This window comes from Leucoraja erinacea, chromosome 36, assembly GCF_028641065.1.
Source record: "Leucoraja erinacea ecotype New England chromosome 36, Leri_hhj_1, whole genome shotgun sequence".
Lineage (NCBI taxonomy): Eukaryota > Metazoa > Chordata > Chondrichthyes > Rajiformes > Rajidae > Leucoraja > Leucoraja erinaceus.
Genome location: NC_073412.1, coordinates 5,790,205 through 5,812,210, shown reverse-complemented (window position 1 = coordinate 5,812,210; position 22,006 = coordinate 5,790,205). Strand labels below are relative to the sequence as shown.

General features: G+C 46.0%; 1 protein-coding gene across 2 annotated transcripts in view; it reads right to left on the bottom strand.

Moving 5' to 3' along the window:
• The window catches only part of pstpip1a (proline-serine-threonine phosphatase interacting protein 1a), a 69,050-nt gene that overhangs the window by 2,559 nt on the left and 44,485 nt on the right, over positions 1 to 22,006 (bottom strand). The window contains exons 9-14 of one of the 2 annotated variants that reach the window (XM_055662545.1): positions 17,044 to 17,123; positions 14,053 to 14,151; positions 11,028 to 11,124; positions 9,600 to 9,690; positions 6,840 to 6,872; positions 2,560 to 2,636 (exon numbers count right to left, since the gene is read on the bottom strand). In XM_055662545.1, coding sequence (XP_055518520.1) covers positions 2,560 to 2,636; positions 6,840 to 6,872; positions 9,600 to 9,690; positions 11,028 to 11,124; positions 14,053 to 14,151; positions 17,044 to 17,123 — 477 coding nt within the window. The remainder of the gene's footprint in view (positions 1 to 2,559; positions 2,637 to 6,839; positions 6,873 to 9,599; positions 9,691 to 11,027; positions 11,125 to 14,052; positions 14,152 to 17,043; positions 17,124 to 22,006) is intronic. The other variant, XM_055662546.1, reaches the window with a different exon arrangement.

The following is a 22,006-nucleotide window of genomic DNA, read 5'->3' as shown; positions in this document are numbered from 1 at the left end:
AAGGCTGGCAGTATCATCAAGGACCCACACCATCCTGGCCACACACTCATCTCCCCGCTGCCTTCAGGTAGAAGGTACAGGAGCCTGAAGACTGCAACGTCCAGGTTCAGGAATAGCTACTTCCCCTCAGCCATCAGGCTATTAAAACCTGGTCTCGGACAAAACTCTGAACATTAATAACCCATTATCTGTTATTTGCACTTTATCAGTTTATTTATTCATGTGTGTATATAGACGTATATAATGGTATATGGACACACTGATCTCTTTTGTAGTCAATGCCTACTATGTTCTGTTGTGCTGAAGCAAAGCAAGAATTTCATTGTCCTGTCAGGAACACATGACAATAAACTCACTTGACTTGGCTCATAAATTAATTCCAATTACAATGACAAATCTATTGTAAATTTGGTCTGCACATCACAAGCCATGGCTTAATCCACCCCCCTGCCCCCCTCCCAGTTTATTTTGAGTATTTATATCACTGAACATCACCCGGTGACTGAAAAACGGACCATCCCTGAACCAGGCCTATGGGCAACATTTATCAATGAGAAAGATTGCAGCCGGATTTTGTGGGACTCTTTGTTGTTGCAAACGCAGACCAATGTTGCCATCTAGTGGTAAGTGAAAGCCTGTACCCATGTCCAAGGCAGGTAACGAACTATCTTAACTCTATGAGTGATTAGGAGCAGAATTAAGGGCCTGTCCCACTTGGACGATCTAATCCACGAGTTTAGAAGATCTTAGACGAGTTGAAAAAAATGCCAAGGTTTGTGTTGACTCGCCAAAGTACAAGACCTCCCGCGACTGTCTACGACCTCCTACGTCTATGTCTACGACCTCCTATGTCTATGTCTACGACCTCCTACGACCCCCCTCGACCTCAGTCTTCCACACCTAAGACCAACTACCACTAGCTACGAGTGGGAAATGATCACATGATAAAATTATGTCATGTTTGCATTATTTTTTCTCGGGCCAGTTACCGACCTACGACCTACCTACGACCTACCTATGACCTACCTACGACCGACCTATGACCTACCTATGACCGACCTACGACCTACCTATGACCTACCTACGACCTACCTACGAGTAAAAAGTATCAATTTTTTCCATGCTGACCTTTTTTTACCCGTCAAATCTACCTCCGCCATTCAATCTTGGCTGATGTATCTCAACCTCATTCTCCTGCCTTCTCCCCATAAATCCCTAACACCTGTACTAATCAAGAATATCTCTACCTCTGCCTTAAAAATATCCATTGATTCAAAACGCTAATATAACACACTCATTTGTTGGATGTACAAAGTTGAATAAAGTTTGGAGTGATATATTTGATATATTTACAAAGATTTTCAAGTCAAGAATAGAACCCAAAACAGAATGGATTATATTTGGAATAATAGGCGAAGATCAATTTAATTAAAGATCAAAATGTTTTTTTAATTAGGGGTAATAAGGAAAGAAATTGATACTTAAATTTTGGAAAAGTCTACAACCACACCCACTGTTAAAATGTGGATGAGGAATATGATGGACATAGCCTGCTTGAAGAAATGAGACTCCCACTAATACATAAATGTACCAATCAAAAGGAGTTGGTCTCCTTCATCGACTTTTTGGAATCATGTGATGCGGCGGTGCCAAGGATTGCTGTGGCAGTTCATGACCGGATAGATTCACCACCTCCGACTAAGATTTGAAAAATCCTCCTCCTCTCTTCTATTTGAACAGACAGCACTCGTAGTCAGGGCCTCTTCCTTTTTTTTTATTTTTATATACACACTTCACGTTTTTCTACTCTCTACAATCTATTTTTCCACTTTTTCCCCTTTCTATTGTTTTCTCTTTCTTGTCCTGCTTACTTCCTTCTTATAACATAAAACTAGAGGTTGTACATAGAATGGATTACGGTATTACATAGTTGGCACCTACAATTAGGTGCCACTGTACTGTTTTGTGCTGTATTAACTTCTAATAAAATAAACAAAAACAAAAAAACAAAACAAAAAAAAAAAAAATATCCATTGACGGCCTCCATGGCCTTCTGTGGCAATGAATTCCACAGATTCACCACCCTCTGACTAAGGAAATTCCTCCTCATCCTCCTAAATGAACAGACAGCACTCGTAGTCAGGGCCAAACCCGGGTACCTGGTGCTGTAATGGGGCTGCCCCACTGTACGAGCTAATCCAAGAGCAATTCTCCCGAGTTTCCCCTGATTCGAACTCGGAGATTTACGGTAATGGCCGCTCGTCGGTACTCGGGGCTCTCGTGGACATTTTTCAACATGTTGAGAAATCTTCACGAGCTTACCGCATTTCCCGAGTACCTGCCGTTAGCATTGCGAGCCGCTAAGGGACGTCCCGAGCTCCGACGTACCCGCTACGTACATTCTACGTACTGACCACGAGTTTGATTTTTTTTTAAACTCGGGAGAGCTCTTGAATTACCTCGTACAGTGGGACAGGGCCATAAGGCAGCAACTCTACCACAACGCCACTCTAAATTAATAATTCTGAAAGAATCATTTTTGTCAATGCTATTACTCACCAAGGGGTGGTGCAGTGGCACTGACTGAGTTGTTGCTGCTGGATTTGGAATTGTGGCTGGGCAAAAGGTTAGTAATCCTAAACAAGGAGAAACATGTGTGATCCAACAGTTAACTCAAGCACCAACAGTCAGGAATATAAATCAGCCATGATAATTAATAAGATCGACTCATGTCCCACTGCATTACTCCTCTCCCTTCTGTCGTGGGGTAGACTGACTCCCCTTCCCCCTCCTCCCCCTCACCCAATCTTTGCACATCCCCAATCCTGGACCTTCCACTTTATGCCCCTGCCTGTCCCACTTAGGAAACCTGAACGGAAACCTCTGGAGACTTTGCGCCCCACCCAAGGTTTCCGTGCAGTTCCCGGAGGTTGCAGACGGTTGCCGGAGGTTGCAGGTAGTGGAAGACTGACAAATTTCCCTCCTGGGATGAATAAAGTTCTCTTGTATCGTATTATTTGGGCTAACTAGTTATTTTCAAATTCTGAAACTCTGTTGGAATATTGTGTTTGTTACCACATTTATTTAATACAGCAGCGTTAGATATACAGCCATCACGGTTTAGTAGTGGGTCTTGCATTCTTGCCTCCGTCTTCCTAAACCAGAGGGTGTTGACTCCCTCAAAAAGGCAATGGGGAGGGTGGAACAGGAGACGGAAAACTGTGACCTCCAGGTTCAAGAATACCTTCTTCCCATTAGAGTCTTGCACACTGCACACTACCAACCACTACCTCAGCAACTATGATCTTCTCATGACTTTTGTTGCATTGTGGACTGAGGTTCTATGTAACCATATAACCATATAACCATATAACAATTACAGCACGCAAACAGGCCATCTCGACCCTTCTAGTCCGTGCCGAACACGTATTTTCCCCTAGTCCCATCTACCTGCGCTCAGACCATAACCCTCCATTCCTTTCTCGTCCATATAACTATCCAATTTATTTTTAAATGATAAAAACGAACCTGCCTCCACCACCTTCACTGGAAGCTCATTCCACACAGCCACCACTCTCTGAGTAAAGAAGTTCCCCCTCATGTTACCCCTAAACTTCAGTCCCTTAATTCTCAAGTCATGTCCCCTTGTTTGAATCTTCCCTACTCTCAGTGGGAAAAGCTTATCCACGTCAACTCTGTCTATCCCTCTCATCATTTTAAAGACCTCTATCAAGTCCCCCCTTAACCTTCTGCGCTCCAAAGAATAAAGCCCTAACTTGTTCAACCTTTCTCTGTAACTTAGTTGCTGAAACCCAGGCAACATTCTAGTAAATCTCTTCTGTACTCTCTCTATTTTGTTGACCTCCTTCCTATAATTAGGCGACCAAAATTGTACCCCATACTCCAGAATTGGCCTCACCAATGCCTTGTACAATTTTAACATTACATCCCAACTTCTATACTCATACTCAGGTTCTGCACTGATATTGTCCAGAGGATTTCATTGTCCTATCTGGGACACGTGCCAATAAACTCTCTTGTCTTGCCTTGTCTTGTATAGGGACCCAGATCTGTCAAGGACCGTGTGGTGGCTGCCTGTGCACTAGTCTCCCCACGTTAAACAAAGTCACGCACAGGCGTCCTCCCAAAAGAGGCCAGTCCTTCTCGTCCCGAGTGACTGTCAACAATGATTGAGTGTAGCGAAGATTCAAACAAGAGGACACAACTTCACAATTAAGGGACAGAAGTTTAGGGGTAACATGAGGGGGGGAACTTCTTCACTCAGAGAGTGGTAGCTGTGTGGAATGAGCTTCCAGTGGAAGTGGTGGAGCCAGGTTCGATTTTATCATTTAAAAATAAATTGGATAGGTATATGGACGGGAAAGGAATGGAGGGTTATGGTCTGAGTGCAGGTAGATGGGACTAGGGGAGAATACGTGTTCGGCACGGACTTGTAGGGCCTGTTTCCGTGCTGTAATTGTTATATGGTTATATATGATGGTACACAAAAAAAGCTGGAGAAACTCAGCAGGTGCAGCAGCATCTATGGAGCGAAGGAAATAGGCAACGTTTCGGGTCGAAACCCAAAGGGTTTCGACCCGAAACGTTGCCTATTTCCTTTGTCTGTCCTGGGTCTACTCCATGGCCAGAGCGAGCAACATCGGAAATTGGAGGACCAGCACCTCATATTCCGCTTGGGGAGTCTGCATCCTGCGGGCATGAACATTGAATTCTCCCAATTTTGTTAGCCCTTGCTGTCTCCTCCCCTTCCTCAGATCTCGGGCTCCTCTTCCTTTTTCCTTTCTTCTCCCCGCCACCCCCCCATCAGTCTGAAGAAGGGTTTCGGCCCAAAACGTTGCCCATTTCCTTCGCTCCATAGATGCTGCTGCACCCGCTGAGTTTCTCCAGCATTTTTGTGTACCTTCAATTTTCCAGCATCTGCAGTTCCTTCTTAAGCACTGGTTATATATGATGATGGTTACATAATATTATGGTACTGTACACTTCATTTAATCTGAATCTGATTCATTTAAAAAAAATTTTGATTATTATATCATGTGTGTATTCTGCAAATGGACATGTTTAGCTTCACAGGTAAGAATCTTAATTCCTCCGTTGTCGGTACATATGACAATTAAATACACTTGACCTCTTGAAGCCACTTGACCGATTGCGGGCAGTCTGGTTAACAAAGTAGTCAGACTGACCACTGGGCAATCCCGAACAGAAAAAAAATCCCTTCCTCTCCTGTTTCCGTGCTGTAATTGTTATATGGTTATATATGTCGGTACACAAAAATTAATTTCTGCTTAATTTCCTGTTTACACAATCGATTCTTATTCCAGATTTCAAACAGCTTTGTGATTTCCAAATCATTGGACATTTTTCTCTTGCAGGTATATCTCATTGTTCCTGCACTGGTGGTATTGGAAATTGCACAAGGCTTTGAGTTGGACTGCTGGCATGTGGCACCAACAGTGGCGTTTGGGCTTGCACAACCAGTGTCCACCGAACCTCCACCCAAACCTGCTTGACAAAGTGTTTGGCATTCCTTGGTGGCAGAGAGGAAATCTGAGGCACTAGGAAGGAATTAATCGACTTGTTGGGATTTTATCCTGGAGAACTCAGAGGCAGTACATTTGGGAAATGCCAGTCAGTGTTCAATGAATGGGAAGGGTGGACCCACAGAAAATGCAGAGTGCCAAATCTACAGATCCCCACAGGTAGGTCAGTGGATAAAGGCAACATTAGCCTTGATTGTTCTAAGGATAAAACGTCAGAGTGAAACCTTCCTAAAACTGTACAAAGCATTAGTCAGTCTGAGTACAGTTCTGATTCCAACATTACGGACAGATATACCACTAGAGTGGGTGCTGAGAAGATTTACAAAAGATGTTGCCTATAAATGGAGAATTTTTTGGTGACCAGATATGACAGGCTTGACTGTTTAAGAAGGAACTGCAGATGCTGGAAAATTGAAGGTAGACAAAAATGCCGGAGAAACTCAGCGGGTGAGGCAGCATCTGTGGAGCGAAGGAAATAGGCGACGTTTTGGGTCGAGACTCTTCTGCAGACTCGACTGTGATTGTTCACTGTGAAACAGCAGAGGCTGTGGAGAGGCTTAAGGCTTAAGTGAGATGTTCACTGTTTTGAGAGAGCAAGCTGGGTGAAGTGCTGGGCCTCAGCTCCCTTTGCAGGAGGGGCAATGAGGAGTTTTAAGGTAGATAATGAGAAGCTGAGGGGAATAAATCTCTTGAAAACATCCAGTGAATTGGCCTCCACTGCCTTCTGTGGCAGAGAATTCCACAGATTTACAACTCTCTGGGTGAAAAAGTTTTTCCTCATCTCAGTCCCAAATGGCCAACCCCTTATTCTTGGCCCGAGTTGACCATCGAACACCCGTTCACACGAGTTCTATGTTATTCTACCTACGCATCCAGTCCCTACACGCTAAGGGCATTTTATAGAGGCCAATTAACCTGCAAAACTACACTCATATGCCAGTCCCGCCATCCTGGGAATTAACCTGGTGAACCTACGCTGCACTCCCTCAATAGCAAGAATGTCCTTCCACAAATTAGGAGACCAAAACTGCACACAATACCCCAGGTGCGGTCTCACCAGCAGTAGGACCTCCTTGCTCCTATACTCAAATCCTCTCGTTATGCACTTAGTATTTACTGTAAGTGTTAATCAGTGTTTAGTCGGTGCAAAGCAGGGGTGTTAATTGCTGATAAGTGCAGGAGCGCTTGTGGTTGAGAAGTGCAGTCTGTGCAAACTGAGCACGGTTCTGCTCAGTGGACATAAATGCATCAGCAAAGGTTATTGTATTTCTATACCTGTAGGGCAAATGCAAAAAGTTAGGACAGTATCTGAAACACAAAATATTGAAACACGTTAATAACAACACAGTTGCTGCCCAAATACAACAAGCCATAGCAACACATTAATGTATAACACATCCTGTTTTCAGGTCCTATGGGAGGAATAGATCGGGTGGATGCACAGAATCTCTGACCCAGAGCAGGTAAATCGAGGACCAGAGGACATAGGTTTAAGGTGAAGGGGAGAAGATTTAATAGGAATCTGAGGAGGTAACCCCCTAAGAATTACAAAATTCTCAGGGGGTTGGACAGGCTAGATGCAGGAAGATTGTTCCCGATGTTGGGGGAGTCCAGGGCAAGGGGTCACACAGTTTAAGGATAAAGGGGAAATCCTTCAGGACCGAGATGAGAAAAACATTTTTCACACAGAGAGTGGTGAGTCTCTGGAACTCTCTGCCACAGAAGGTAGTTGAGGCCACAGTTCATTGGCTATATTTAAGAGGGAGTTAAATGTGGCCCTTGTGGCAAAAGGGGTCAGGGGGTATGGAGAGAAGGCAGGTACAGGATACTGAGTTGGATGATCAGCCATGATCATATTGAATGGTGGTGCAGGCTCGAAGGGCCGAATGGCCTACTCCTGCACCTATTTTCTATGTTTCTATGTTTTTCACACAAAGGCTTATGGAACAAGCTGCCAGAGGAGGTAGTTGAGGCTGGGACTATCCGAATGTTTAAGAAACAGTTAGACATGGATAGGACAGGGTTTGGTGGGATATGGGCAGGTGGGACTAATGCAGGTGGGACATGTTGGCCAGTGTGGGCAAGTTGGGCCAAAGGGCCTGTTTCCATGCTGTATCTCTCTTGTCTCACGAACGCTAAGCAAAAGGTTCCTTTTCCAGGGCATTGCTTGTGGAGTGAGTGCACTGTCGTCTTCTCAAGGTAGAGGATTCCAGAACTGGAGGGCATAGACAAGCTGAGAGGACAAAGATTTAAGAAGGATCTCAGGGGCAACTTTTTCACTCGGAGGTAGTTTGTATCTAGAAAGAGCTGTCGGACAAAGCTACAGAAACAGATGCAATTACATTTTTCCAAAGGCACTTGGATAGATATGGATAGGAAGCAAAGCAAGAATTTCATTGTCCTATCAGGGACACATGACAATAAACTCTCTTGAATCTTGAATCTTGAAGGGTTTAGAGAGATACGGGTCAAATCGGGCAAATAGGACCAGTCCAGAATGCCAACTTGGTCGATATGGGCAAGATGGGCCAAAGGTCCTGTTACAGCTTAGACTCTACGGAGACTGCTTAAGATCCAGTACGTTGTTGAGAATATTCACTGCACTTACTCATTTCGAGAGTACGAGACTATGAAAGCAAAATGACATCATTTCTCAACCTCTTCCTCCTAGCTTTTGCATGACGAGCTATGTTTGTACAGCAGCCTCCACCTCCAATGGGCTGTCAGCCAGCCAGTCAGCATGCAACCATGCATTTTATATCTTCCCCACAAAATCAAGAATATCCCCAACAAATGAGCAGCAGCGATCCAACTGTAATGCCTGAGCCTGCCCTCAGTGCAAGCAGCAAGAAATTTGAACGTCCATCATTAACGGTAGCCCCAATCCAAGCCCCGTCTCTCAAACACAGAGCTCCAACTCTCCCCCCTCAATCTTCCAGGTACAAACCCCTGACTCAAACAATCCCAGTCAGCAGTTACCTGACCTCAGGTCCCCCTCCGACCTCAGACCCCCTCCGACCTCAGGTCCCCCTCTGACCTCTGTCCCCCTCTGACCTCAGGTCCCCCTCTGACCTCTGTCCCCTCTGACCTCTGTCCCCCTCTGACCTCAGGTCCCCCTCTGACCTCAGGTCCCCCTCTGACCTCTGTCCCCTCTGACCTCTGTCCCCCTCTGACCTCAGGTCCCCCTCTGACCTCTGTCCCCTCTGACCTCTGTACCCCTCTGACCTCAGGTCCTCCTCCGACCTCAGGTCCCCTGTCCCCCTCGACCTCTGTCCCCCTCTGACCTCTGTCCCCCTCTGACCCTCTGACCTCTGTCCCCCTCTGACCTCAGTTTCCCCTTCGACCTCAGTCTTTAATCAAGGGATATGGGGAGAAGGCAGGCACTGGTTATTGATTGGGGACGATCAGCCGTGATCACAATGAATGGCGGTGCTGGCTCGAAGGGCCGAATGGCCTCCTCCTGCACCTATTTTCTGTGTTTCTCCCCTTCGACTCCAGTCTCCCCTTTGACCCCGGTCTCCCCTTCGACCTCAGTCTCCCCTTCGACCCCTTCGACCTCAGTTCCTAGCTCCAGCCTTTGCACGTCTCTCATATCTCCACCAGCTCTTGGCCTGGTAGCGACCAAAGAGAAAAGCATGGCTTCAATGCAGTTGAATTTACTTGACAAATTGAGTTTGGGAGCCGTGATATCCCGGAGATATGTCAACCTTACAAAGGGAGAGGTGTCGGAGGTTTCAAAACATAAAGGTGGATTAAAAGCTGGGGGCCTAACCAGTGAATCCTAGAATATTATAGGGAAACTAGAGAAGATATTTCTGGTGTCCCAGCAAAGGTTTTGCTGCCCTTCTTCAGACTCCGTTTGGAGTAGTCAGCATGGCTTTGTTCGTGGGCAATCATGCCTCATAATACGCAAGCACGTTGGGCTGGAGGGCCTGTTTCTTACATTGAATCTGTGAATATATGTTGTGATCTAAAGAGCCAAATCTCACGGGGGGGGGGACGGAGAAAATAAAAAAACAGATTTGCAGTTGTTACCTTTTCATAATTCCACCGTTCCTGGAAGAGCTCATGGTGCTATTATCGCCCGCAGATAGTTTGTTGTAGTAGTTCTCATACTCAATGGGAGCTGTGAAGGGAAGGGAGAACTTATTTACTAAATGCTAAATGCATTTCGTTGTCTCTGTACTGTACACTGACAATGACAATTAAAATTGAATCTGAATCTGAATCTGAATCTGAATCTGATTTACTGACTATTTGCCGTGGCAAATGTAAATTGGGAAACCCATCTCTTAACATGTGATGCATATGTTAGATCAATCAAACACAATTTGCACAGTTTCACGTATTATAACCCAATTGTGTCTGATCCAAAAGACCAATTCTTGATGGAGCACGTTGAAACAACGAAACTGAAGACGCAGTTCGTTGCAAAAGGAGGCAAAGGGCTGGAGTAACTCAGTGGGTCAAGCAGCATCTTTGGAGAACGTGGGTAGGTGACCTTTCGGGTCGGGATCGTACTTCAGACTGAGGAATGAGGTCACCTATCCATGTTCTCCAGGGATGCTGCCTGACCTGCAGAGTTACTCCAGCACTTTGCGTTCTTTCCTCATCCTAAACTTGGAAGAACTTTACCTTCCAAATCCCCACTCTCTGCCCAAAATCACTAAAGGAACACCTTCATCAATAGAACTTCAGAGGTTGAAGATGGTGACATCAGTATTTACTTTAACGTAATTTTAACTGAGTACTTACATACACAGTTCCCGTCAGTGCAGTTAATAAAAACAGAATAAATACATGTAGCTTTAAAAATTAAAATGACCATATCTAAAATAGGCCCTAATAATTGAACTAAAAACAGACATTCAGACCGAACAGTGGCTTTGCTTTGACAGGTGCCGAGCTGTCAAAGTATGGGCGAGGTTAGATGTGTTGGTGTATGATATATGGGGAGGGGACACATTCGGTTAACCAGTCTTATTGCCTGTGGGAAGAAGCTGTGTGGCATCCTGCTGGTTTTGCAGCTGATGCTCCTGTATCTCTTCCCAGATGGCAGAATGGAGAAGATGTGGATGATAGGGGTCCTTGATAATGGAGATGGCTCTGCTGATGCTCCGCTTCTGATAGACCTCCAACAGGAAAGGGAGTTGGGGCACCAATGATCTCTTCACTATCCTGTTAAGTCAGCTACAAATACTGCTTTTGTCAACATTGACAACGTCCTATGAATCAGCTCCAAACCCAAAATGGTGGAGGCCAACAATTCCCCAATAGCTGACACTCCGGGAATTGCTAGCACCTCCAGGAGACCAGGAAAGGAAGGAAAACTGAAGAGATAAATAAATCCTCATCTGGATCCCAATCCCCGTGCATCAATTCGCTGGCGTTTAATCCTGGAGGTCGATTGTTGTAACGCATGGGTCCTTGGCACGGGGTAAGGGCATCGCGGCAGTGTCTTACCAGGAGGAGTCAACCCAGTCATCTTCTTCTGAATGAAGCAATCTATATCTGCATCGATGTCGCACATCTCCAGAACCTTCCTCGTCTCCTCGTACAGCTGTGGAGAGACGAGGGATTACATCAACACCAACCTCAACGCTCACATTCACAAGACATGCTGGAAATGTCCAGGCAATCCAGATTGCATTAAGAGATACAGCCTGGCTCTTCAGATCACCGACTAGCTTGGGAACCCATTTCTGGGCAGTAGTAAACACTTCCCAGTCCATCATCGGCTCTGACCTTCCTTCCATCGAGGGGATCTATCGCAGGCGCTGCCTCAAAAAGGCTGGCAGTATCATCAAAGACCCACACCATCCTGGCCACAGACTCATCTCCCCGCTAACTTCAGGTAGAAGGTACAGGAGCCTGAAGACTGCAACGTCCAGGTTCAGGAATAGCTACTTCCCCACAGCCATCAGGCTATTAAACCTGGCTCGGACAAAACTCTGATTATTAATAACCCATTTTCGGTTATTTGCACTTTATCAGTTTATTTATTCATGTGTGTGTATATATTTATATCATGGTATATGGACACACTGATCTGTTTTGTAGTAAATGCCTACTATGTTCTGTGTGCTGAAGCAAAGCAAGAATTTCATTGTCCTATCAGGGACACATGACAATAAACTCTCTTGAACTTGAACTTCATCAAACTAGAACATTAATTTTTACAGTCACTCATCGTTCGATGTCATCTCACTGATCAGGGCCCACAGCTTGTTTGATCTTCATCAATGAAAGGCAGCTGCTTGTATTGGGCAACATGTGGAGGCCCTATTACAACAGGGCAACACAGAGGTGCAAACGGTATACCCTCCGCCTCACAGTGCCGGAGACCCAGGTTCAATCCTGACCTCGGGTGCTGTCTGTGTGGGGTTTGCACGTTCTCCCCGTGACCGCGTGGGTTTCCCCCCACATCTCGAAGATGTGCGAGTCTGTAGGTCAACGGGCCCTTTGTAAATTGCTGCTGGTGTGTAGGGGGTGACTGAGAAAATGGGATACCTGTAATATGGGACGTGTGTGTGAACATAGAAACATAGAAACATAGAAATTACGTGCAGGAGTAGGCCATTCGGCCCTTCGAGCCTGCACCGCCATTCAATATGATCATGGCTGATCATCCAACTCAGTATCCCGTACCTGCCTTCTCTCCATACCCTCTGATCCCCTTAGCCACAAGGGCCACATCTAACTCCCTCTTAAATATAGCCAATGAACTGGCCTCGACTACCCTCTGCGGCAGAGAGTTCCAGAGATTCACCACTCTCTGTGTGAAAAATGATTTTCTCATCTCGGTTTTAAAGGATTTCCCCCTTATCCTTAAGCTGTGACCCCTTGTCCTGGACTTCCCCAACATCGGGAACAATCTTCCTGCATCTAGCCTGTCCAAACCCTTAAGAATTTTGTAAGTTTCTATAAGATCCCCTCTCAATCTTCTAAATTCTAGTGAGTACAATCCCAGTCTCTCCAGTCTTGCTTCACATGGAAGTCCTGACATCCCAGGAATCAGTCTGGTGAACCGTCTCTGTACTCCCTCTATGGCATTAATGTATTTCCTCAGATTAGGTGACCAAAACAGTATGCAATACACCAGGTGTGGTCTCACCAAGACCCTGTACAACAGGTGATCAAAGGACAGTGTGGACTATGTGGGCCAAAGGGCCTGTTTCCAGGCAGTATCTACACTCAAGCTATCAAAGAGAGGTGACTTAATTCAACCAAGAGTGCAATCCAATTAGAACTCAAACGCTTTTAAAATGTCTTTGTTATAGTCATAGACTGATACAGTGTAGAAACAGGCCCTTCGGCCCAACTCTCCCCCATACTGTCCCAGCTACCCTGGTCCCACTTGCCTGTGCTTGGTCCATATCCCTCCAAACCTGTCCTATCCATGTACCTGTCCAACAGTTTTTTCTTAAATGATGGGGTAGTCCCAGCCTACACTACCTCCTCTGGCAGCTTGTTCCATACACCCACCGTGAAAAAGTTACCCCTCGGATTCCTATTAAATCTTTTCCCCTTCACCTTGAACCTATGTCCTCTGGTCCTCGATTCCCCTACTCTGGGTAAGAGATACTGTGTATCTACCACATCTATTCCTCTCCGGATTTTGTACACCTCTGTAAGATCTCCCCTCATCCTCCTACGCTCCATGGAATAGAGACCCAGCCTACATAACTTCTCCCTATAGCTCACACCCCTCTAGTTAAAATGCTTTAAGGACGATGGAGGCACTAAATAAATGCAAGTCTCTATATTTATGACTTGCTTTGCTTACACTGATCTTCCACTGAACAAGGGTCTGAAGAAGGGTTTCTGCCCGAAACATTGCCTATTTCCTTCGCTCCATAGATGCTGCTGCACCCGCTGAGTTTCTCCAGCATTTTTGTCTACCTTCGATTTTCCAGCATCTGCAGTTCCTTCTTAAACACATATATCCCTCCATATCCATGTGCCTATCCAAAACTCTCTTCAATGTCACTGTAGGAGCCATTTATGTTTAGGCTCGCTACTGTTGGCATATCATATTATTTTGTCTAGATGTGTCTTGCAGTATTATTCTGGACACCAGGGGGCGGTCATTAGATGCACTGGGTGGTGTATATATATATAAGGGCAGAGGGGACAGGAAGTGAGAGGCACAGAGAGGGAGAGCATTCAGTCCTCACTAGACCAGGGACAGAGCAGCCAGCTACAATGTAGAGAGTAAGGAAAGCCTGGTGGTACGTTCATCTCTTAGTTTGTACAACTACTTCAATAAACAAGCAAAATAACGGCTGGAAGATCTGTTCTATTAGGTCTGCGTAAGATCACTTCTACTGTACCTGTGTAGTAATGGCAAGTGGAAGAGTCGGAAATTTGCCATTATAGCCACTCTCGTATCTGCCTCCACCACCACCCCTACCCCTGCTAGCGTGTTCGAGGCACCCGCCATCCCAGTGAAAATAAATAGCCCCGCACATCTCATCAAGTGCTGTACCTCATCGTCCTTCACACACTGCATGGAGAGTTGGTTGCAATGAACCCACAACGAGTTCCTCAGGTTATTGATCCGGTCACACTCCTGCTGGTGAAAGGCCTGCAGTCAAAACAAAACACAAACACCGCTGGGAATTTGGTGTGTCGGATTTGGAAGGAACTGCTAAAGATGGTTTACACTAAAGACAGACACAAAAAGCTGCGGTAACTCAGCGGGTCAGGCAGCATCTGCGGAGAAAAGGAATAGGTGACGTTTTCGGGCCAAGACCCTTCTTCAGACTGAGAGTCAGGGGGAAAGGGAAACAAGAGATATAGACAGTGAAAGTAGACAAAAATGCTGGAGAAACTCAGCGGGTGCAGCAGCATCTATGGAGCGAAGGAGATAGGCAACGTTTCGGGCCAAAACCCTTCTTCAGACTGATCAGGCAGTGTTATAGACGGTGATATGGGGAGATGGAGTACAAATAAATGAAAGATATGCAAAAACGTAACAATGATGAAGGAAATGGGCCGTTGTTGGCGGTTAGCTGGCCCACCCTAGTCACTCATTGCAGTGGTTTCACTGTCGTCTGTGTGAGTCTCATTGTCTGTATAACCTGTTTACCTCTGGCCCACAGCCAGCAATGGAACTTTTTACTGCAACGTTTTAGGTCGGGACCTTTCTTCGGGTTGATGGAGTTAGAGATACTGTTGACAACGCTAACAATCAAACCCTTGTCTCTGTCCATTCCCTCCACAGATGCTGCCAGACTCGCTGAGTTCCTCCAGCACTTTGTATTTTCACAACTCATTATTATGTTTAAGATAGACACAAACTGCTGGAGCAGGGGTGGGGAACCCCTTCATGTTGGAATGCCGCATTAAGTTAGCTGTAATCTAATAAGGCCACATCCAAGAAACTTCAATTAGATATACTTCAAAATGTACATTATTTTGTTAAAATAGCCCTCATGACTTACTAATGTTTTAGTTGTGGCTGTCAGTCGGGGAGGATTATTTCGTTGAATCTTTTACTCTTTGGTATTTTAAATACGTTCATTTTAAGATTAAAATAAAAATAATAAAAGACGAACAAAAACATATGAATAAAAATAAAAGGATTTGTTCGACAAAATTTGGTTCATTCAAAAGGCCGCACTTAATGGCATGGAAGGCCGCATGCAGCCTTTAGGCCTCATGAAGCCTTTAGGCCTCAGGCTCCCCACCCCTCTGCTGGAGTAGCTCAGCGGGACAGGCAGCATCTCTGGAGAGAATGAATGGGTTCATTATCAAGTTTACCAGCGCTAACAATTCCGTCAGTGTTTCAAGGCTAACATTTCTTCTGAAACTTGTATTTATTTGCTGATATGGGTTCAAGTGGAATGGAATGAATTCAGTTGGGTCGTTGATCTAAAGGCCGTGATTTATTTCATTAATGGTTAACTTTTCTCTTCAGAAACCAGCCAACTGTGAAATATTAACAACTATTCTTCCTTAAGCTGCGAGTTCATTGAAACACGAGGTGTCAAGTTCCACCCATTGTTCCATGACTATGCCACGTTGCAATCACCGCCAACGCAGAATGAAGGAAGGACTTATCACGGTTCCCATTCCTCAACACAGCCTCACAGCAGAAGCTTCCACGTCACAGGGCTGGGAACTGGATGTATCCCGAGCTAATTCTGCCACCACCATCATCTCTACTGCGACAATGGTGCAGTTGAGGAAAAGTCGGTGGGGGCGCAGCCCTGTCAGCAGCGTGTTAGTTTTTTCAACTTTTTTTATTTTTTAAGCATGTCTTAAAGTCTGTTTTTAGTGTTTCTTAGTGTGTTTTGTGTGGGGGGTGGTGTGGGGGGGTAAGGGGGAAACCGTTTTGGCCGCCTCCTCCATGGAGAGGCGACTTTTTCCAGGTCGCCGCCCCCGTGGCCTAACAATCAGGATCGGCGCGGCCTTTCCACGGAGACCGGGACTTCAGCGGCGGGCGCAGCGTGGGCTCTCGCCGTGGAGCGGGTGGGCCCTTGCTGGGGCTCGCCGGAGTGGAGCGTTCCGCTTTGCTGGCCCGGAGCAGCCGGCAGCCTGAAGCCGCGGTCTGCACAGCTCCAGCTGGCGCGGCGTCTACAGCCCGGGATCTCACGTTGGGGACCCGGGGGTAAGAAGAAGCTTCCACCGCCGGCCCGCGAACAACTTCTACCATGGGGCCGGCATGGACTTACCAACACCCCTGGAGGGGTGCTTCGACCGCCGGCCCTGCAGTCTGCGGTGCTTCTGGCTGCGGCGCGAACTTTAAATCTTTGACCGCCGGCCTGCGGCCTACACCATCTTGAAGCCGCGGTCTCCGGTGGGGAAGAGCCGATCCTGGACTTACCTTGACTTTACTTTACTTTGTTCTTTACCACCTGGATGCCCGCTGCAGCGGCTGCGGAGGGTTGAGGTCCCGACCACGGGGGGAAATGGAGGAGGACTGGCCAATTTCTGTGCCTTCCACCACAGTGATGAATGCTGTGGTGGATGTTTGTGTAAAATTTTTATTGTGGTTGTGTGTTCTTTATTATTGTACCGCTGCTGACAAATTCATTTCACTTGCACTTTATGTGCAATGTGACGAATAAAACTGATTGATTGATTGATTGATTAACAAGTGATAGCTTCCACCGAATGTCGCCGGAAACTCGCATCTGATGGACGATGACGGCGAGGTCAACATTTGTAACATGATGGACATGAAAAGAAGACGATTTCTGAACATGTCAGAGATTGGACTATGCATCCGTGACAAGAATCATTGGCTTGACAATAATATTGCAATCTAAAACTGAAGAATTGTTGAATAACCTTCCAGCATTTAATAACTAGGTTGATAATTATTGAACGTCAATTGTACAAGGTAATGGGGATATCTTAGGGAAACTATTAGTGTGCCCCTTAACGAAAGATACATTACATTCCCATAAACAAGGACATACCCCATTCAATAGCTCAGAACTAGTACATATTTCAACAACTGTTGAGGTACCTCACAAGTTTTGATGTGTTCTTGTTCCCATTCTTGTCGAACCTTGTCTAGTTGGTCGATATTCTGTTGATAAACTTGCTCTGAAAAAGAAGGAGCCCTATTTAATGTGCAGGAAGGAACTGCGGATGCTGGTTTAAACCGAAGATAGACTCAAAATGCTGGAGTGACTCTCGGCGGGACAGGCAGCATCTCTGGAGAGAAGGAATGGGTGACGTTTCGGGTTGAGACAGGAGAAGAATCTCAACCCGAAACGTCTCCCATTCCATCTCTCCAGAGATGCCCCCCTGTCGTGCTGAGTTACTCCAGCTTTTTGTGTCGATCTGCGAGTCCTTTTTCATAACAGGTTTCTCAAGCTTTTGTAGCGGAGTTTTACATGTGATATGACTTACAGAAAACCACCTCTGGACCAGACATTGGGTTCTGTCAATCTGCATGATGCTTTCCAGTAAAGAGATTCACCAGATGATGCCGGCTAGACTTGAGTCAAGGTTGCAGAAATAAAAGCTAAATGTCTAAGCTGCATAGATTGTAATATAATCCATACCTCCATTCAACCCACTGAGTTGTAGTACATCTCAGGGCAATCTTGTTCCATCACCATTTAATGGGTGTCAGATGTTATGGGGAGAAGGCAGGAGAATGGGGTTGGGAGGGAGAGATAGATCAGCCATGATTGAATGGCGGAGTAGACTTGACGGTCCAAATGGCCTAAGTCTGAAGAAGGGTTTCGGCCCGAAACGTTGCCTATTTCCTTCGCTCCACAGATGCTGCTGCACCTGCTGAGTTTCTCCAGTATTTTTGTGTACCTTCGATTTTCCAGCATCTGCACAGTTCCTTCTTGAACACTAATTCTACTCCTATTCCTTGTGGCCGTACGACCAATTATCTCTGTAGCCTAATCTCCCCGCTCCCTTACTTACACACTTACACACTTACAACAAGACGAAGGTTTGGTAGGTTAACTGGCCACCTAATCTATCAACCCACGTCTTTGTGATGTTTGAGAAAACCAGAGCACTTGGGAGAAACTCACAAGGAGAACGTGCAAACTCCACATAGGTTTGTGGTAAAGAGGAAAAGATTTAATAGGAATCTGAGGCGTAACCTTTTTCCACTCAAAGGGTAGTGGGTGTATGGAACAAGCTGCCAGAGGAGGTAGTTGAGGCTGGGACTATCCCGACGTTTACAAAACAGTTAGACAGGTACATGGATAGGACGGGTTTGGAGGGATATGGACCCAAGCATGGGCAGATGGGACTAGTGTAGCTGGGATTTGTTGGCCGGTGTGGGCAAGTAGGGCTGAAGGGCCTGTTTCCATGCTGTATCACTCTATGACTTCACGCTGACAGCACTGGAGGTCAGGAATGAACCTGTCAAGGTGAGGCAGCAATTTTACTAGTTGAACCAATATGTGTTGAAACTTTTATTCAAGTCATGATGGCTGATAACATGCGGCTACGATCGGCACTCTGTATCTTCCCCTTTGCTCTATTGTACTTGAGTATGAACTTACTGCATTTATGTATGGTGCAAGCCAAACGCAGGCAGGTGGGACTAATGTAGATGGGACATATTGGTCGGTGTGGGCAAGTTGGGCTTGTTTCCACACTGAATGAGTCTATGGCTATAACTCTATATCTGATCCAATTGGATATCGTGCAATGAATCCCACATGTGCAACCCAAGTCTATTAGATTGGATTCCATTGGGTCATTGGTTTATGAGGTCGCTGACTATACTATCCGCAAGTCCTTCTGTTCCCAGAGCCCTTGTACATCCCAGAAGGAATGTAGAGAATATCCCAATAGGCTTCTGACCTTTGCCTTGTAGATGGGCTTTTTCTTGAGTATGGCATGCACAGCCTAAAGTTGCAGGACAACTTGTACTATTTGATCTTATTTGATTGTGCACGCTGGGTTGATTGCATTCGTCGAAACGGGGCGGGACCAAGTGAAGGTTGCAATCTCCCACCCCCCACCCCCCCTTGTCGATGGTGAGAGGGCCAAGGACAGCAATACCCAATGAAAAATCATGTCCATAAGTTCACTATCTCTCATTGGAAAGGCTAGTAGAATAAGAGCAAAATGAGGCCATTCAGCCCATCGCGTCTACTCCACGATTCAATCATGGCTGATCTATATTTCCCTCTCAACCCCATGCTCCTGCCTTCTCCCCATAACCCTTGACACCCTTAAAGCCCTGTCCCACGGTACGAGTTCATTCCAAGAGCTCTCTCTCTCTCGAGTCTAACACAAATCAAACTCGTGGTATGCGCGGAGAATGAACGTAGCGGGTACGTCGGAGCTCGGGGACGTCTCTTAGCGGCTCGTAACGCTAACGGCAGGCACTCGGGAAGACTCGCTAACGGCAGGCAAGCACGGGAAGACTCGTGAAGATTTATCAACATGTTGAAAAATGTCCACGAGAGCCCCGAGTACCGACGAGCGGCCATTGCCGTAAATCTCCGAGTTCGAATCGGGGCAAACTTGGGAGAGAGCTCTTGGAATGAACTCGTACAGTGGGACAGGGCTATTACTAATCAAGAATCTGTAAATTTTAAAATTGCCCATCGAATCGACTGGTACAACTGTCCGTGGCAATGAATCCCACCGATGACAAAGATGCCCTTGACCCTCTAATGTAGCCGTAGATGAAAGTTGCCTTAGCAACCACAAATCTCCAAACCAACGAGGCTCACACTACTGGTAAAGGAATGACGAGTTAATAATTTCAAATCTTCACTTTGTTAATAATTAAAAAGAGTGAAGAAAAGTATTTACCAAAATGTTCTCCAATCTGCTTCTATTTTAGCACCCTGAAAGCATAATATATTTCTTCATTGAGAGATATCGCTGAATAACTAATGTTGATTTGGTGCCAGACTTCATGTTCGTTATGCAAAATATTTCAGGATGCCAATTAACTATCTCGGCGGCACCTCTGTGTAAACCAAAGATGGTGAAAACTGTTTAAAATTTCATGGTGTGATTCTGAACACTGATGGAACTATAGCCACAAGTTTTTTAACTTTTAAAAAAACTATTAAAAGTCTTCCACCGCACCATCATGCTGTCCGAACAAGGCACAGCGGTAGAGTTGCTGCCTTACAGCCCCAGAGACCCCGGTTGGATACTGACTATGGGTGCTGTCTGTACGGAGTTTGTACGTTCTCCCCGTGACCTGTGTGGGTTTTCCCCGGGTGCTCCGGTTTCCTGCCACATTCCATTGATGTACGGGTTTGTAAGTTAATCGGCTTTGGTAAAAATTGTAAATTGTCCCCTTGTGTATCGGATAGTGTTGGTGAGTGGGGATTACTGATCAGAAGGTGTGCCCTGTGTTTCTAAACTAAACTAAACTAAAATATGTGGATTTGCCCTTGGAGCTCCAGTTTCCTCTCACATCCCAGAGACTTTGGCAGGTTAACTGACCTCTGTAAACTGCTCCAAGCGTGTGGGTAAGTGGTGTAGATTGGGGAAGGTGATATAATGATGCTGGGTGTAAATGGGTGCTTGATGGCCAGTGGGCCATGCAGTGGGACTCGATGGGCTGAAGGGCCTGTCTTTGGTTCCAGCTGCTACGGTCAGGCAAACGCCTCCGTTGCCATGCGGTGAGAACGGAGAGGTTGAGAAGGAGTTTCTTCCCAGAGGCAATTTGGACTGTAAACGCCTATCTCACCAGGGTCTAACTCTACAGAACGTTTTTCCTTCCATTATTTATTATGTAAAAGAATATGTGTGTTATGATTGTGTTTATAATTTGTTTGGTTGTTTTGTTGTTTGTCTTTTGCACAAAAGTCCGTGAGCATTGCCACTTTCATTTCACTGCACATCTGCATCCGGCTCAGTGGTTGGGGCAGAGCAACTAACGGTCAAGCAGGTGGCAGAGGCCAGAACTCTGAAAAAACTAGGCTCAATAATGACCAACCCCACTCACCCACTCCACGCCCTGAAGGTGATCAAGTGCAGCATCTTCAGTCAGAGACTGATTGCACCAATGTGCAAAACGGAGAGACATAGGAAGTCTTGTATACCAGCTACTATAAGGTTTTATAATGCACAAAAATTTTAACTTATTATGTATTGAAGATATCTCTTGAAATGTGTGGGACTCTTGAAGCTGTTGTGGCACCGTTCCTGAACTCATAGATGTATGTGGTGAGAAATAAAAACTTGACTTGACTCGATCTCTACGGACTCTGCCCGTGCAGAACTCATAGAGGGGAGAATTAAACACCTCGAGCTACACAACCTCCAGTAGCAGGAAGACGAGTAAACGGAAGCTGCTGCCAAAGTGCAGCTTCACGTGCATTTCCTGTCAGATGCCTGCAGTCAGAGATGAGCCCATTCCTACAAGGAGTCAACTGCTCACATTCTCCCCAGCGCTGCTCTGCACATTCCGATCGGCCGTGCCCGAACCTCCCCCGCAACGCTGCTCGGGATTCCACCGTTCACTGCACATGAGGAGACTGCACGAAACGAGGACATTTTCTTGTACAAAAATACATTCAGTAAACACATTGCAATTGTTCTGCAAAAGCAAAACAATGCGCAGGGGTGGGCTGGCAGATTAGACGGCCACTTAACCTACCAAACCCTCGTCTTGTTCCCTGTGTGTAAGTGAGAGTTTGATGCGAGCGCGGAGGTTAGGCTGGAGAGATAACTAGTCATAAGGTCATAAGGAAAAGGAGTAGAGTTAGGCCATTCGACCCATCACGTATCTACTCCGCCATTTAATCATGGCTGATCTATCTCTCCCTCCTAACCCCATTCTCCTGCCTTCTCCCCATAACCCCTGACATCTTCAACCAGGGTTTGAATCTGAGCGGAAAAACGCATTGGATTTCGAGTCCAACACCTTAGTCACTTGGCCATCGATTAATGGCCATGACCCTCTGGGATGGGACTAGCAGCAACAGCACACAATTACCAGCAGTTTGGGCCATAAGGTCATGAGAGATAGGAGC